Below are 18,115 nucleotides of genomic sequence, written 5' to 3' on the forward strand. Positions count from 1 at the left end.
CCAACAATTATAAAAAAAACCCTCTCTCCACAGCCTCCACGGCCCTTGGCACAAATTACAAGAGCAGCTCATCTATGCTTCTGGACAACTTCTGGTTAGTTAATAGTCGAAGAAATATTTTTCCCATAAAGGCAGCAAACAATCCACGCTCCCGGAAGGTGCCCGAAGCCCTGTGGTAACCCCACAGCCACAGTCCATTTCTTCTTCCATTAATCCTGCTGACACACGCATGAGGAACTGGTTGTTTTAGTCTGTGCGACTTCTCCTAAGTGAGTGCAAGCCATCCTGCTGAACCCTGGGCAATTTAGATAGAGTAAATGGAGGCTTGTACATGATTACTGCCATTAGATTCTTTGTCTAATTCTAAATTGAAGTTTATTATATCCAAACTGTTCGCAGGTATGCAGGCTTCAGTGCTCTACATGAAGGTTTTTATTCATTTTTTTTTTAATCTAGGGAAGTAGACAGCTTATGCATCCCAAGTTGCCAAGCCCATCCGTGTCTAAAGCCTCCAAGACTTCTCTTGCCCCTTCTGAAATCCTTCTGCTTCCCCGTTTCACATTTTCCTTCTCATTTTCTCCTTTTGCTAACTTCTTTCAGGCTCACACCAAATTAGAGAGGATGCGATTAGATACAGGACAAACGCATCACTTGGAGATAAAACCTAAGCACCTTGCAACCTCAGCCGAGTCGTTACCCACGAGGAAAGGCTGTGCAGTTAGCAGGAGAGTGGTTGATGCTTTGGAAGGTTTTGCTCCACAAGTTAACTCTTTGTACATATCCCTGCTGCCAGTTTAAATTTATACGTGCTTAAATCAAAAGACTGACAGCGTGAGTTATGTTCTGAGGGCTAGGGGAAGCATCTTCTGGGTACGGCGGGATATATTTATGCAGTAACACTAAAACAGTTAATGAAAATGACAAGATTATGCTTGCATACACTTCACTCTACCAAAGGCTGGCTCTGGGTTATCTCCATCCTAAAATGGGTTCTAAAACTTCAATCAACCCGCACGATATTGGAAAATCAGCTGCACTCCAGATTTCGAAAAATACATTTGGATACCAAACAACACTGGTAATAGTTTCAGCTCCCTAAAACAACTGAAGTATTTCTTTCAGATCTTCCTTTTTGGTACCCTAACTTATTTATTTATTTTATCAGTTAGAAACGAGCCTAAGGAAGCCAGCACTTGCCAAAAAGAAAAAAAAAAAAGGCTCCTACTTCTCTATGCCAAGCATTTGCTGGGGTAAGCAAAAATAAGCGATGCTGTGAGAATTTCACCTGTGGGGAGATTTTGCACCAGTGTGAACCACCCCATCAACCTTTCACAGGGTGCAGAGGTGTCACAGGTTTGCTGAAGCAGCTCCCTGCTCTGCAAGAGTCACGGGCTGTGAGCTCCTGAAACAGGCCCCCTCATCCATCGGACTCAGTAACTCTCAATGAGGATGTCACCTGGCAGTTTTCAGATCTGGCTCTGAATGTTTGCACTGAGAGCCCAGAAATATTTCAGCCACCTTTCACAATTTCAAAAAAAGCAAAATGATTTCTTTGCCTGACAACAAGCACGTTTGCTGTTTGAATGCAAAGGAAGGTAACAGCTTCTGAACCTGTCTAACTAGGAACGAGCATCTCAGCAATGGAAATGAAACGTGATGCTATTATGTACTTATTGCACGTGCATGATCTCCAAAGTGAGCTTTTATCACTTAAAGGACTCCAGCCATGTTCTGAGCTTCTGCCCTGGGTGCTCAGTGCTGTAGCCTGTGGTCAGCAGGAGCTCAGTAACGGCGCTGCTGCAGCGACCGTGTGGCACACGACAGCTTCAGCTCATTGAATTTACGATGTGAAATTCCAAGCCTGATGGCGAGCACCCTCCCTCTCCTCTGAAAATTAATTCACACGAATTCCTGATTAATAATAAAAGGCCCTGCCATCAGCATTCAGAGCCCCAGCCGGGGCTGTCATGGCTCAGAGGGCAGAAATCTGCTTAGAGCTCCAGGAGAACCCAACTGAATTTGTGGCGTCTCAGTCTATGAATGTGTAAGCACTTCATCTGTTCACCGAGACACAATGTGCTGGAGAGCAGCGGGCAAAAGTAGCTGCACGTCCTATTGACCGAGAGCAGGGCTAGGTGGCAGTATGCAAGCACTGAACCCAGCGCGGGGAAGCTGGGTCTGCTGCACTTCCTGAGGGCTGAGCTGTCTGCTTCAGGTGTTCACTGTCACCAAAAAAAAAAAGGATCGACACAATTCACATTTTAGGCACTTGTCCTCTCCTTGAGGTTTCTGGCAATAGCTGCATTAGCTCCCTGTGGGGAAATGGAGTTTTAATTCTGATAAGAAAAAAAAAAAGACTGGATGATGCCTCCAGAAAGGGGGGCTTGCAAGGGGTCTTACTCTGCAAGTTGCTGCTGGAAATAACATAGGAAGTTTCTGATATGTAACAGCATCACAGGGCATCCACTACCAGAAAGCCAGTGGAAAGCTGCCATTTTCAAAACAGCTCAAAGATATTTTTTTTAAATCTTTTTTATCCATACCTCTTCATCTGCAACATTCACATCCACTTTTTTCGACTGAATGGCTTTGGTTACATAGTCAATGTTGTTTTCTTTGCAGTAGTCAAAAATGTTCTTGTCCTCTTCCCTAGTCAGGAAACAAAAGCAAGAGAAGCACCGTGTTACTGCCCAGCACAAAGCCACGTGCACATCATACGCCCTGACTTTGCCACGGACATTTCAACAGCATCACTGGAGTGGAACAGGGTCCTGGTACGGGGCATGCAGAACAATGTTTTTTTTCCAGGTAAGAGAGAGAAGATCCTGCTTCTTAGAAAACACAGGTTCTTTTAAACAAGGCTGTGCCAGGGCAGAAGACTTGCTCCTGTGAGCTGGCATAAGTCTATGAAGTCTGTCAACACAAACCACATTCAGCCCTGGTATAAATCTCTGCAATCCCACAGAAGATAAAAGGCTAAACCTTTATTCTCCTTGCTACACAAACAAAGTCCCGCTTTGGGCCAGACCATGTTGTAGGCACCTTCCCTCCTACCAACCCATCCTGTTGTCTCTTTGGACAGACTCCACGCTCCCTCTGATAGCCCTTTTAATCCTCTTCTTCAGTCTCCCTCCTTCAGCTACATCCTTTTTGAGATGGGTTGATCCAACCTGTGTGCCCTATTAGATAGGCAAGTGCAGATCTGTACAGATTTGTACAGGGTAAAAAGGTTCCTGCACTTGCTTTTTTAATTGCCATGGAGCGCTGCAGCTCCAGCGACTCACACAAAGCTCCTGCATGTTTCAAGAACCTGTAAAAGGTCTTAATTTCAATTTTAATTTCAACCCCAGCAAAAATTGAAAAAAAACACGCTGCTGCCAACCAGGCCACGTCCCCCCTCACATCAGGACAGGCAGGGCTCCGTGGAGGAACTCTGACTTTCCGTCTTGTACTGCAAGGCAGCCAGAGTGACACTGTTCGCCTTAAAAATGCCTTAAGCATTTTTCCTCAGTGCCAGTAAAAGTTTGGAAATAAAAATAAAAATAAAAATAAAAATAAAAATAAAATAAAATAAAATAAAATAAAATAAAATAAAATAAAATAAAATAAAATAAAATAAAATAAAATAAAATAAAATAAAATAAAATAAAATAAAATAAAAATAAAAAAAAAACAGTGCTCATCTTCAGCTCCAGCAGAAATCCCAGTACTTCCCCTTAGGAAGCCGCTTGCCCCGATCTCTCCCACCTTTCTCCTCCAGGAGCCCTGCACATCGCCCCTGCTTTGCACACAGCCGTCCTCCTGAGCTGTGCCCTTCCAGCACGGAGCTGGGGGCTGGATGAGGTCTCACAGAGACATTACAGACAGCTTCCAGTTTCTTAACTGGTCTCTGAAGAGCTCCTTCGGCGGAGGCACTGGCTGTACCCTGCACCATTGCTTTGAGTCTTTGAGATCGCTTTGAGTCCTGGGGAAAAAAGAAACTCACGGTGGGACTAGGAAAGGCTCATGCTGCTCAGGATGGGGTCTGACAGATTCGTGATGGAGGTTACGAGGCACGCCTGCCCTACTAACAAGGGCTGATTTGACGTGCCGGGAGGTCCCTCCGGTCCTACCTTGTTAGTCCAGCCTCTCAAACGTGCCCTCGGCTGCTGAAAGCAGCCTTCTGGTGAGGCTGCCATTCAGACAAGACGGAACAATGTGGCTCACACAGCTCTTCCCCCTTTGTAAGCACACCATTTGTTACAGATGACTCTCTCCACTGCACCATCAAAGCATAACCCAGTCTCTCCTTCCATCACAACCATCCTCGGCTACTCCTGGATGAATTTGTGTCACAACCCCGAGCTCAGGTTGCACCTCTGTCCCTGGCAATGACACCAGCCCTGCCGAATCTCATGCAGCAGAGCCAAAGGTACCAGTGGAGAAGGCAAAAAGCAGCAATGAAGCAACTGCTTGCAGCCTGTGCTGGAGCCAAACCGAGCAATCGTCCTACCACCACCTCCAGACAAACTTCTGTGGTCTTCTCCCGAGGATACCGGTACTGTCTGGAGGGAGAATAAATGGGCACAGCTATCTGGGTATGATTTAGCTCTTCTGGAATAACCGCCCCTGTGAATGCTCTGTATCTTCTCCTTCCAAAAAGCCACTTTTCTTTCAGAGCAGGCTCCACAATGGAATTATTCCAGGATAGCAATTTCCCCACATGAAGATAACGGTTGAGGAAATTTCATCTTTCTACAGCTCATTTATTTGTCAAGGTTTAAACCACTCTCCTGCTGCCCCCCACTTAAATATATATTTATATATGTATCATACGGACTCTGAATCCGTTCTACAAATCAAAGAAGTGAGTCTTTGCACAAACAGATTGGAGGGACGTCCACGCAGCCCTCACAAAGACATTTTAGCTGCCAACAAACTGGTCCCATGAAGCTGTGCTTCAGGCATCCAAACCGATTTGGTCTTGCCATGTGCCAAAACCAGGAAGGTAAATGGACAAAAAAACTCACTAAAGGAATTTAAACCAGATTCCTCCCCCACACACTTTTTTTTTTTTTTTTTTGATGTGGACAAATAAGACATTGCTTAAAAATACTTGCAGCTGAGTTTTTTTCCTTTTGTTTCATGTCTGTGCGTATGAGTATGTACCAAAAACCCCTCCAGCAGAGCAGTTACAAGAAAGCAAAGTGATGCACTGCTTTCCGACCGGGACCTAGCAGGTATTTGCACTCTACCTATAAAACTGGTGAGAGCCAGCAGCAAAGCCCAGAAACCAAACCACCTGATGCTCTGTATTTTTTTTTATGATGTTTTTTTAACAGCTCGTAGAAGAGATCTGCTGTTGCTTTGCCAGGCTTCGCTTCCTCCTTACCTTTAGTGCTGTAAATGGAGTCGCTTTCAAAACAGAGAGCATCCCGAGGCCAGCCCCATCCCCTTCCACCCCTCATGGGCTGCTCTGGGCCTCCTCTCCTCCTTTGTGGGGTCGGTCAGCACTGAACCCCATGGGACCCTCTGTGGGGCCGGCACCTTGCCCAGGACGGTGCCACAAACAGGTGGCATCGGGCATGGGTTTGGCACGGGGCTGCCGAGCTGGTGGGAGCTCGCCGGAGCGGAGCAGGCAGCGCGTGGGGAGCTGAGAGGCACTCGCAACGCTGGCTGTTTGTGTCGAGGCCCTGGGCCCCCCAAGGGACCCATTTTCACATAATCTATAATTATCTCTTCGCTTTAATCGCCTCGTCACTTCTGAGGCTCTCCTGGGCACAGGAAGAGGAAAAGCTCATTAACTGAACCTTTTCTCCTCTCTCCAGCCACCCATAGCTTTTAATTGCTTGGTGTTGTTATTATCTATCAGTGCAACTGGGATCATTTTCATAAGAAAGGGTGGTGGGAGGGGGGGAGGCAGGAGCGGGTCCCTGAGGTATGCACCGCAGACAAACCTTTGCTTTCTCAATTATTTATGCCAGCTGAGGTTTTACAAGCTGAATAAATCCATAACTCAAGTTTATTTTGAGCCGGCGGGCTGTCCCCGGGGAAGCGTTGCCCACTTGCCTGCACACTTGTGCGCCGTCCCCCGAGGGGGGCCGGGACACACAAGGCGTGTGCCATCCCACTCCCCAGCCCTCACGGGAGGCCGAGCAGCATCACCGGCACGGGGGAGGCCACGAAAAGCCCCCACGGGAGCTGCCAAGGAAGGATGAAGCCTCCCAACAGGAGCGAGGCCTGAACGAGGCCGCCCCGCTGCCCGACAGAGCGAAGCGCCCAAGGGTGACTGCTCGGGGGATGCCCTAAACTCCAGGCCAGCTTGGCAAGCGTCTTGGAGGGTCCATTTCTAAATAACGCCAACCTCAGAGCACCGGCATGCCTTCTGGCTGCATCTGCAGGTGTTTTATTCCTGAGAAACGCCTCCCCATTGCGATGATGGGTTGCTCAGGCAGGGCTCTTCCGCAGGGATTTCGTGGACCGGCATCAGTGCAAGGCATGGTGCCGACCCTCTTTTTTTCCCCACCAGCCAGAGATGCCGGCCCCGTCCCAAAACAAACGCTGCCATCGTGTTCTCGTTCCCGATGCCGGCGTTCCCGGAGGAAAAGAACAAAACCCCCCGACCGCGCTCCGGGCTCTTCCCAAAAGCCGTCACGCCGCGGCGAAGCAGCATCTTTACAAACGGATGCTGGAAGTGGCTCTTTAAAATTCAGCAGCCTTTGTGCCTGACCACACGCAGCGACCTCTGGTATTTTCTGCCAAAACAGTTCATTTGTCTCGCAGAACAACTAATCAATTCCAGAGCCCATCAATCACGGGGGGGCTCGCGCGAGCCGGCCGGCAGCGGGGCCAGATGGCGGCTGCGTTAGCGGGATTAATACAATTCTGATAGATTACACCGCATCAGCCGGGCTCCTGGACCCAGGGGGGGACGGGCGAGCCCTGGGATGGGGAGGACAGAGGGGTGCTCACCACCCAGTTGCCAAAACGCCAGTGCTCACTCACCTGCGGCTCCTAAACGCGCCTCCTGGCTCACACAGGGTGCTCTTTGCTCCCGAGCACTGCAGGAAAGCGTTCAGGTTTTTTAATTTTTAGTAGCAAAAGGGCTTCCCTCGTCCCTCGGGATGGTAAAAGAGTGAAACTCAGCTCAGCTTGGCCTCGGTGCTTCCATGCTGGGGTGCTGGGGCTGAGCGCCGGAGGGCTCCCACACGGAGCCGTTTGGCAGCAGGGTTTTGTGTTCGCACCTTGCCAAGTGAATGCTTTCGGGTGCTGGAAACATTTGTAAACTGCCTTTTTTTTTTTGGTCTTTAAAAAAATATATTTAAAAATAACTTTAAAGTTGAATTTCCAATTCCGCGGTATTTCTGGCATCTCGCTCAGCCCCTGTCTCAGATTTACAGCGGTGACACGCCAGTCAGCCTCACCTCACTGTTTATTTCCCAGGTTTGTGAAACGCTAATTACAGTTATTTGATCACGGAGGAGCTCAACTACTGCTGCTTTTGTTCTGGTGTTACAAGCAGACATAAAGCTGGATGCAACAGTAAAAACCAAACCAACCCTCACCGTCCCCAGCCCCGCTGGGCTGAGCGGTCTGGAGTCCCCGATAATTTCGCAGTCCTTCCTTTCAGGGAACCTCCAGGTTCCCCCACCAGCACGCTTTGTTTTTCTGGAATGCCCAAAGCCAGATAAGTGATTTACAGAGGAACACAAAGGCAGAGCACTATGCTAATACGCTGTGCAACTGCTCCCCATTAGTCACTGGGGGTACTTCAGCTCTTTATTGCCAGGGTTTATTAATGACTCCTAATTGATGACCAGTGCCCAGCACCCCAAAGTAAATAACTGCTACGCCTCATTAGCTCAAGAGACCTTCTCCTGATTTGAGGATTGATCTATGAACACACAAATTGCACCGATTTAACTGAATCTCTGTCTAAATTGATTTAATTAGATCGGTATAACCTGTTTCTACGGATGCTCTTGAATTTATTTGGAACCTTCGCAGCGTAGTTACATGAGCCAGGCTGACCATTTTCCTGTCCTGTTCTCAGAGTAGTAATATTTGAGATAATTAGTGATTAGCCAAAATCAGCGCTTGTACCACCCCGGTTCCTCCAATTTCTGATCCTCCTGACTTTATGGCAGGGTATGGCAGCTCCGCCTTGTCCAGCATTTACAGATTCGCACCCTAAAAGCCAAGCACTTCATCCCACAAAATAAATGCGAGCATTATTTAATTTCAGACACTCAGTTTAAAAGCAGTAGCATTGCTGCTTTGTTTGGTAAATGACTGCTGACAGTAAATTCGTGGTTTACACTACATTTAAAACAAGATCTCTCATCTCCCTATTAACCTACTCCGAGCTGCTGCTATGTAATCATTTGTTAAACTGCTCAAAAGCTTCTGGTAAGAATAAATTACGTGGATCTGCTTAGGTGAACCTTTAAAACTCTGCACTTGCATTCTTATTCTTGTCTATCTGCTGGTGCACGGCGAGGTGGTGAAGATGCTGGGCTCCAGATGAATTAGACAGCCTTTCTCTGCCTTCGCATCAGCTGAATCCTAAAGGGCACACGGCAGGCTGTACTTGGCTCGGTGCTGCCTGCTAAGAGATTCATTGCTTTCAGCAGTCTGTCAGAACCCAAGGCTGGTGAGGACTCGAGTTTTAGTTTTTAATACACAAAATAAGATTTTCCCTCGTTCTGGGCTTTCTTAAAGTGACCCCGTAACTGGGAAATATTTATCCCATCAACAGCTCAGGGAAACAGAGACTAAAGTGGATTGATTTATATTCCAATTTTTGCAGGCTTGTTGTAAAGGCTCGGTAAGGCTCACCATTGACAACTGAGTCCACAAACAGGTTTCTTTTCTCAGATCTTAGGCTATGAACTAGCACCCACTTACTGCTAATTACCAACACACAGATTTTTGCTGGCTCAGGGCATTAAGTTTTCTTTCTCCTTCTGCTCCCCCCACCCCCGAGGTGGTATTAACAAACCAAATCACTTCTATGCTCTAAATACATTTGGATACCAAATTAAATGTCCAGAGCCATCCTTCTTAGCTTCATTTGCTTTCAGATTTTGTACCAGAGCAATTCTGTGGGTGAGACTCACTCCCCATCTTACAGGTGAAGACGCTGATGCCTACTAGCCAAGCACTGCTAATGGACCACCCGAGTTTCTGTTCTGCGAGCAGCATGAAGAGACTTCTTGTAACTCCCTTTCGGCAGAATCTCACTCTACCAGCTGTGTCAGTGGATACATCCATCCACAGCCAAAGTTTGTAAGGATTACAGCTATGCTGTACGAGACCACAGCTCTCAGGGCACTGATACCCACACAGTGCACTGCTTTCCACGTGGCATGTTTGAAAAAAAGTATTTGGAGCTGCGGTCACCTTCGAGTCCTCCATGAGCCACGTTCTCATAGGAATGAAAACAAAAATATGAAGAGAAGATTGAGACCAGTTAAGCTAACCAGGACAAAACCTGGTTTCCTGTATATTGGGCTGTATTTCGTGATCAAGAAGGGCCACAGGCAATACCTGGGATAGTCACGACTCTGAAAGAACTGTAGGAATAAACATTTGCTTCATTTCAACACTGCAGCACTGATATGTTCAACTCCTGAAGGAACAGCTCAAACAGAATCCAAACCACAAGGTCAAACTGTGCCATCAAGGACGTGAGCCGAGACCCCTACTGACAGAGCAGGGAAGAAAAAGGAGCTTGTGGCTAGCAGAAGTGCTATTCCTCAAGCAGTTTGTTAAACCAACGTCATACTTGCCCAGCTCTGGTCAAGGTCCAGGGACAAGTTAAGGACGTGTTGGCTCTCCGAGCCAGGTTGGAAAGGCTGCTCCTGGCCAACTGTTCCCTCTTGCTGTGCAGCACACTGCAATGCCCACTGCTGCCGCTGTGTTTGCTTACTCAGGACATCTACCCGAGCTCCTTGCAAAAGGTTTGAAGCCACCAGCTCAAGATTTATTTTTTATGAGTTTGCGACAAGTCAAAGAAATGCTGTGTTAGAGTTTTAACACTTTGGGAAAATTCCCAGCCAGCCTGGGAGGGGGTGTGTAGAGAAAACTGTGTTTATCTTCTAATTTCCTGGGACTGAAATGATGCAAGGCATACAATAAAACAAATGGGATCACAAACACATAAATGGGTAACTGCAACGTGACAGCAAACACTGCTCAAACATTTAGTCTTCTCTGACTGTTCATTTTAACTAAAAATGATGCCACATTCTCAAAGATTCTCCAGGCAATCATTTACGTATTGGAGTTAATATTACTCCCGTGATTAGAAGTTTAGTAGTTTGAAACAGGAAAAAAACCACCAACAGCTGTCCTTATTCAGTAGCTAATGTCACTTACTACTTGCACCTTGACAGTTTTTAAATAGCAGCCATTCTACTTCAGTGAATGCATTTCTGCTACGCTAGCTGCAGAAGCTGGAAAAAAATTAATTTGATATAGGGTGCAAACTCTCCCCGAAGGCAAACACTGTCCAATATTAAAACCTTCACTGAACAATCCTTAATGAATATATTGGTAAAGAAATAAATATTTGAGAAAGGTGGTGTCTGAATAGCTTTCTATTAAAAAAGCCAATATTAGGCTTTTTCAGCCATATAACTGAAAAATGGGAAGCCTTGCCCTTCCCCCACATCTCACGCTAGGGAAAGGTTAGTACCTGGCAATGATACAGAGAGTTATTGATTTAAATGATTATGGACCTGAAAAGTTCTTTCCTGTCATTTATTATCCTGTTGTAGTTGCCACCACACTTGTGTGATATTAAAAAAAAAAAAAAAAGCTGTACAAGACGACATCAGAAAACACTGTTCTTAACTCAAGTGCGGCAGAGATAATCACCTGATTGTTTCTTCTTGATACAACGAGCTGACAACTGGGCCTCCAAATGCAGTTTTGCTTTCTTTCCCCCTCTTCTCTGTTGTCTGAAAGAAAAAGAAAGATTGGTCCAGCATCCACCTGCCACCCCTCCATCTCCCAGCCCCGGGGATGAGAGCCCCCTGGACGCCTCATCTGCGTGGCAGACCGCATCCCGTGACCCCACGCCGTCCAGAAAAGCTGGATGCATCTCTGGGCAAACTGGGATTGATGTTCCCTTGAGCATGGCCAGCTTGGTCACCCAGAGGTGTGTGTAGTGGCCTCGTCGCCCCGCTGGCGTTGCCTCCGCACCGCAGCGCTCTCAGCCACGGCCCCCAAGGACCCGAAAGCCGAGGCTCTGTGCGGCAGCATAATGTTACGTTACTAGACTGCAAAGCTTGCCTTTGTAAATCTATTTAATATAGATTTAAAATTAAATTTCTATAATGGGCAGCATTTCCAAATGATTGACTCCCAGGAACTCTAGGATTCTGAATGATCCCCACCGTAATAGAAGCGAACAATTAGAGCTGATTGATCGATGCGCAGCCTCAGGCCTCCCTCTGCAAAAACCTCCTGCAGTCTGGGCTCTCCGGCTGCCTGCCTCTAACCTGATGCCAGATTTTCAGCAGGGCTGTCTGAGAGCCCGACCCTCTCAGCAGGACACCAGAAGCCCTGATTTTTTCCAGGGAGTCCGGTATCTCGGTCCTTAGGTGAGCGGGCGAAACTGGTTTGCAATTCACAGCAGTAATTCCTTTCGAGAGCAGCCCATTAAGCGCAAGATGCTGCTGGCAGAGGACAGCTCCCTCGCCTTCCGTGACAAGGGATTATCATACCCAAGCTGAATAAAAGCAGAGAAGCGAAGGAAAGCTGGCCCAACCTCGAGCCCTCTCTTGGTGGATGCAATACATTGCTGACTACACCAAAAATGTTGCTGCCTCATCATAAATCTACCCAGAAAGATGTTGATTTTTTAAAGTAAAACATGCTTAAATTTGCCTTTCTTCCTGCTCCCTAAGTTGCTTTTATTTTAAACAAATTTGCTTTTTTCCCCATAATAAATTTCCCCTCTGCCTGGCTCGAACCCACCAACTCCACCTTTCAGCTCTCCCGTGCTAGCCCAAAGCCATAATATTTGGGTTCGCAGATATCTCAGACAAGCTTTTTTAAAAGAAAAAATAGAAGGGAAATTGGCTTTGAAGGCTCTTCCATGGCAAGTTGGCTTTCTCTAATTTAGAGTAAAAGGTGACACCAAGTTCCTCCTTCCTGAAGCAAAAGGGCTTTGGAGTCTCCACAGTGCCGTGCCCCTCTTAAAAAATTATTCAGCAGAGAACCTTCGTGTCCACCAATTATTTCCACACCACTTATAAAGAAAATTAATTTCAGATCATCTGCTATTGCACGGGAGAGCTACTTCTATAAAATGAAGCTACGTTCACAACCAGCCGATCTCCTTGGATGCTGGGGGCCGATGGCCTTTCCACCAGTTCCAGAAGCTACAGGGAAATTTTTAATCTATATTCTTCCCTTTCTTCCCACTACCACTTCTCGGTGGTTGCTTTTTTCAAAGTCAGAAGCAACACTCGAGCGAATACATTTCATCCTTCTCGAGGCACAAATCGTAAGAAAAGGTTTCTTGGATTAAGTCCCCCCTCTTTGCGCAACCAATGCATTTCCACCACAGATTAATCTTCTTGATCGAGTACACCTAAGGTCAGCGGGAAACTCAGCGATAAAGGTTTTCCCAAAAACGCTCACGCAAAAACTTCCCTAGCTCTCAATCCATGCACAGGTTGCTTTGTCCAAGTTGCTTTTATCTCCTCTCTTTCAGCCAGGAGCGGGGAACTCAATATCCCATTTGTGAATGCTGAACCCAGTTTCTTCCATCACGGCCCTCGATATGGAGAACAAGTTTATGAAAGATGCCCAGCGAACGGCTCGGCTCGCCTCTCAGGATTCAGCACGTGCCTCTCCTCTGCAAAGCCATTAAAAACAGCCCCGCGGTCCAACATCCATCATCGCCCCGGATTTCCCCAGGGGAATCTGGCCAGGCCAGGAGCCACACTTCTTCCCCGGAGCGCCGGTAAGGCAGCCTTGATGCAGATAGGAACTGGGTGCCTTCCAGCCACCCTTGACGCCTTGCCTATGCCGTGAGCTCAGCCAGTACCCGTGCCACGGCATCCAAACGCGACGTGGCAAGCCAGGCTGGTAATATAAGAGGTGGGACAGGAGCAGCTGCTTGCTCCGAGCCACCCCGGTGGTGTTATTTGCTGCTCATACCGGCTGAAGTGTCCCTGTTGCAGATCCCTGTCTTAATCTCCTGGCATTTCTACGCTGAACAAGGGCTCTTCGGGCTGGAAAGATAAAGCAGACGTCACACGCAGACGGATGGCAGGCAGTGAGTTACCGTGTGAGCCACAATGAAATTAAAAACTGACGCTGCAAATTCCCTCTCCTCCGTTAAAAAAGGCCCCAATAATTAACTATGTAGCTCTCAATTAAGCCAGCTCCATTTCTTTCACCGCTGGCAGCGCAGGCCGAAGCACTGCAGCTACACGTGTAACTAATGAGAGCTAAGAAATAACACGATCCCAGGCTCCCAGAATTCGCAATCTGAATCCGAGACAGATGCCAGCTGTATTATCTGCAGTCAGGACCACGTAGGAGATGCTGGAGAAAAAGGCAAAATTACAACGTGCCCCATGGGCATGAAGGAACTGCTCTCAAGGTGCTGGTTAAAGAACTGGGGATATAGGGGAACTTGAAGCAGCATGGCAAGAAGTCCTGGAGGATTGCACCCAGATGCTGAAGAACAAGCAGTGTCACAGAAGAGATCCAGAAGAGGTGGTAAAGGGGTGAAGAAATGCCTTAAGAGGCACTGGAATTTCCCACGTTTACCCCTAATTATTGCTGATTGATTCTTTGCTGCTTGCGTACCCTTACGGCTGACAGCGAAGTCACTTTTACTCTTGACAGTTAACTTCAGCAGGTGGATCTGGTCGACCGAAGCCAGCATAAATCACGGGCAAACGCATGCTTCTGCATGCAGCAAACGCACTCATTAGAGGCATTTTCAAGCCCCCTGACTGGCAATGCCTTCACGGGGCAGCACGGGGAGCTCTGCCGCAGGAGAAAAGCCACACTTGTGCTGAAAGGGACAGCAGAGCATCCTCATCCCTGCCTCCAGGCACTGTATTTGTCAATAAAAGACCGGCTCGATTCAAGCTACGCTCGCCTCCTGACTGCCTGTCACGGACAATGCTGCTCCAGGCAGCCTCAAAGCCTGACAACCACTTTCGGAACAAAATGGAAATACGGGGACTAATATTTGCTAACATCATTAATTCATTTTTTGCCCCACTCCCCCTTCTTCCTTTATCCACGATGTCAAGATGTATACCTTTAAATTGTTGTCAGCCATAAACCAGACATCGTGTCCCAGTTCAGAGGTTAACATATAATGACAGACACATTAAAAAACCCTGTCCAATGTCTCACTGACAATTTCAGCTCCATCTTTTCTTCAGGAAGACAGTAGCTCAAACTCACTTATAAGCTTTAACAACATTAAAGTCTAATTGTGATTGAAAAAGAAAGGAGAAAGAAGATAGTTTTATCCTACTAAGCATTATGGAAACGAAAAGCAATTACAGAGGCAAACATTTTCTTTGCAGGGGTTTTGTGTTCACCTTCGGTTTTGGTCTTAAAAGTCTCCCGTGATTACAGCATGATCCATTTTTCCTCCTGCCTTTTTGGGCAGCAGGAGGAAAAGCATAAGAGAGAGGTAATTTCCTGTCAAGTGGGTGGTTTGGCAGGTTAACCTCTCGCTGGATCCCTGAAGCTAGGGCAGGGATTTATTGCTTCTTGTCTCGGAGCCCAGGATTTGTTTGGATGTACACAAAGCAGGCTGCCACAGATCTCACAACGTGCCACTTCCAAGGGCCCTTCTGGTGCCTCACTGCCCTCCTGTGCCAGCACTCGCTGCAGGGATGCGAGGGAGCTTACTGGGGCATTACTGGGACTGCACCGGGCCCCGTCCCACACAGCTGTTTTATGGGTGACTGAAGAAAAGGTACACAAGTCCTACAAAGACACAGCAGAGCAGCAAGAATAGCACAAGGTTTTTTTTTGTTTGTTTGTTAAGCTGTAATATAACAGAAAAGCTAGATCGTAGGCAAGAGTTAAATATAGGACATCCTAACTTTGTTCAGAATAAAATTAGACCTCTGACAAGTTTTGTGCAGAGGAGCAGCACTACCTGGCACATGGGAAGGAGACAAGAAACACCCCCAGTAAAGTCATTACAATAAAAACTTTCCTGAAGTGTTCCCGCAGCAGTGAATACACAGCCCAGAGGCTTCCATCAACGCTTGCTCTGCACCAATCTTCCTACATCCCTTCCTACGTGGCCCTAAGGGTCCTGAGCCTGGCGGAGCTGTGAGCTCTGGGCGTCCATGGAGGTTTGCTTGGTGGCAGCAGGAGAAAACTCATCCTGAGTCCAACCTGCCCAAAGTACACCCAGGAGATGATCAGTTGTTCCAGCCTCAGCTGCCACGACGGGACAGGCATCGTCCTCTAACCCCCTCAGGCTCGCACGAAGTCAGCAGCAAACCCTTGAAGCGTGCTGATTGAATTGTAATTAAGCTGGCATTGTCTCGGGCGACAAATTTGACAGAAGACACCTCAGAGCTAACCCAGGGGTAGACCTCAAGGAGTGCTGTGCTGGTTACCACGTCCCCTAAATGCACCGGATTAACATTTCTGCACACCATTTGAGGGGCGAGGATTATTAGGGAGGCAACAAGAAAATGTAAACTCTCCTAAAGTTTCAGCCACCCCCTCCCTCCTCTCCCCCTGTGTCATGGCCCGGCTGTCCCCCTGGGAAGGGAACTTGGGCAGACACTAATTGTATTTGACAGCAGCAATTACACGCAAGGCTGGAGATTAGAAGCTCGTTAATTGTGTGTGCCATAATTGCTGCCGTCTTTCCCTTTACTAGCCGAGGCCAGTGCCAGGAGAGCGATGAGGAGGAGGCTGAGCTGCACCCCAAACGCAGGTGGTCCGGGGATGGGAGGAGATGTCCCCTCTCTCCAAAGCGTGTGGCAGCTCCTGACCCCATAACAATGCGGGATGGGGCAGCTAATGAGGCATGAAATGAGGACAAGCGATGTGCTCCTCCGAAGGTATTTTCCACCTGTATTTTCTCGGCCTGGCTGAACTTCACACTACTCGGTAAATATTAACCCTTCAGGGGCGACGCTGCCAAAGGAAAACGAAAATGACTGTCTGCAAGATTAGGCACTAAATTAAATGCTTCAGTAGCATTCATAAAAATCCTCCCTTCTCCGCTAAAAAGTATGAGCTCAGCATTCCTCACCACTCTATGGAGTGGTGGCGGCCAGCTAGATGCAAACAAGATAAAAATACACTGCTAGGCTCTTCTGTAAAGCTGCCTCTCGTGAACCAGCCCTACTAATGCCCGTCAGAAACTGCGGGTTTTAATATTCCTCTCCCAACAGCCCTCCTTGGCTCTGAGCAGCAGCTCGGCCGGCGAATGCACATGACTCAGCTCCTGGAGCATCTTCAAGAGACCACTGAGGAGCTGTACCATTTGAGCACACTGTCCTAGGAAAAAAAAAAAAAAACAGCAGTATGTTCCCCAGGATAATGGGTTTTGGTTGTTTTTTGTTTTTTAAATATTGCAGAGACAGTTTAGTTAAGATTCCATTAACGGCTACATTAAAAAAAATATATTTCTGGTTCTTTTAAATCCCATCGCGGAATTTCCTCCTATAAACACAATCCAAGACGGAGGAAATATTTTCCTGATTGTATTCGGAAGATAAAAACAAACACGCTATAATTAATGTCGTTGTGTTGCATAGTTTAACAGACCCGCAATCTTAGGCAAAGCCTCGAAGATTACTCATTTAACGAGTTAATTAAAAACTGTACCATCAACACAGTTGGAAATTAGTAGTAAAGACAGTCAGGGGAGGGGAAATAAACGTAAAATGCTTAGCATTAACTCTGAGCAAGTTTTACTGTTGCTAGCAGCTCTGATTTCACGACTCACTGTCTACATTTTAACATTTGCATGACATGAAATAATATGCTCAGCCAAGAAACCTCATGCAGCGGTTCACAACATTTTTCTGGTGTGTGGAGCTTTTTTTTTAATGGAAAAGGAGGTCCACAGGTGAGAACAGCAGGAGTGATGGCAGACTTGCCTTTCCTCAGCTCCTTTTTGTGGCTGCTGCAGTGGCTTGCGGACTCCCCGGGTCCATAGCCCAGCAGGTGAAGCACGGGGCCAGCCTGCAGCCCGCCAACGGGAGGCAGAAACCAGGAGCACAGCGCCCTGCATCCTCAGCCCTGGAAGCAATCGATCACTTCTGTCACGTTGACCATATAAAAAAATAATCCCCAAGTGCCCAGGCACAGCAGCCCAAGGCACACGGACAAACAGCCTTTACTGTAATTGCCGTTTCTCTGGTCAATTTAATCCAAGGCATTCATCTGTACAGATTAACAGAGACGTTTGTTTGGGCAAGAAGTATGTCCCGAGCCAAACTGGAAAGACTGAAAGGCTGCATGGGATGCAGCTCATGCTCCAAAGCCACCCTAAATTTGAGCAACACGGCAGTGCCAGGACACCTGCCCCCGTGCCCAGCCTGCCTGTTGTGGGATTCATCCCCTGCTTGCTGGGGACCGCAGCTCCTGGACCGCCCGACCACCGCCACGGAAATCTTGCCTCCAGCAGATCCAGGTCGTAAAGGCAGAGGCTGGATTTACGAGCTCTGCAGACAAAGAAGTGACAGAACGGAGAGATATTTGGCAGTCCCTGTCCCCGCTGAGCCGGGCAGGGGAAGGATCAAAGGGTGGCAGCAGGAGGCTGCTGAAGGTACCGGGGTAAGGCTCGGGCTCAGCAGGATGTGGATGCAGCAGCGCTGCTCAGCCTTCAGAGATGTGTACGAACACTGAGCATTTACCAACGTTAACCCATGTGTTAGCTAACAGCTAAACAGAAACTTCATCTCCAGTAATTCCACCCAATGCCTCCCTGATACTTCATGTAAAGAGCAAACTAAACATAACCACTGAGCCTCTTTCTAACCCAGAAAGCTGCACTTTCACAAAAGCAACAGCTTAATTATTCTATAGGTTGTGTTATACACCAAACAACGACAGCTATTTTCTCCTAACTAAAATCATCTGTTTTTTTATTACTATTATTAACACG

General features: G+C 47.4%; 1 protein-coding gene across 3 annotated transcripts in view; it reads right to left on the minus strand.

The window, feature by feature from the left end:
- ACBD6 (acyl-CoA binding domain containing 6) overlaps positions 1-18,115 on the minus strand; it is a 72,299-nt gene that overhangs the window by 38,058 nt on the left and 16,126 nt on the right. For all 3 annotated transcript variants that reach the window (XM_068689980.1, XM_068689981.1, XM_068689982.1), the window contains exons 4-5: positions 10,861-10,943; positions 2,544-2,649 (exon numbers count right to left, since the gene is read on the minus strand). In XM_068689980.1, coding sequence (XP_068546081.1) covers positions 2,544-2,649; positions 10,861-10,943 — 189 coding nt within the window. The remainder of the gene's footprint in view (positions 1-2,543; positions 2,650-10,860; positions 10,944-18,115) is intronic.

Source organism: Anas acuta, chromosome 8 (assembly GCF_963932015.1).
Source record: "Anas acuta chromosome 8, bAnaAcu1.1, whole genome shotgun sequence".
In the NCBI taxonomy this organism is placed as follows: Eukaryota; Metazoa; Chordata; class Aves; order Anseriformes; family Anatidae; genus Anas; species Anas acuta.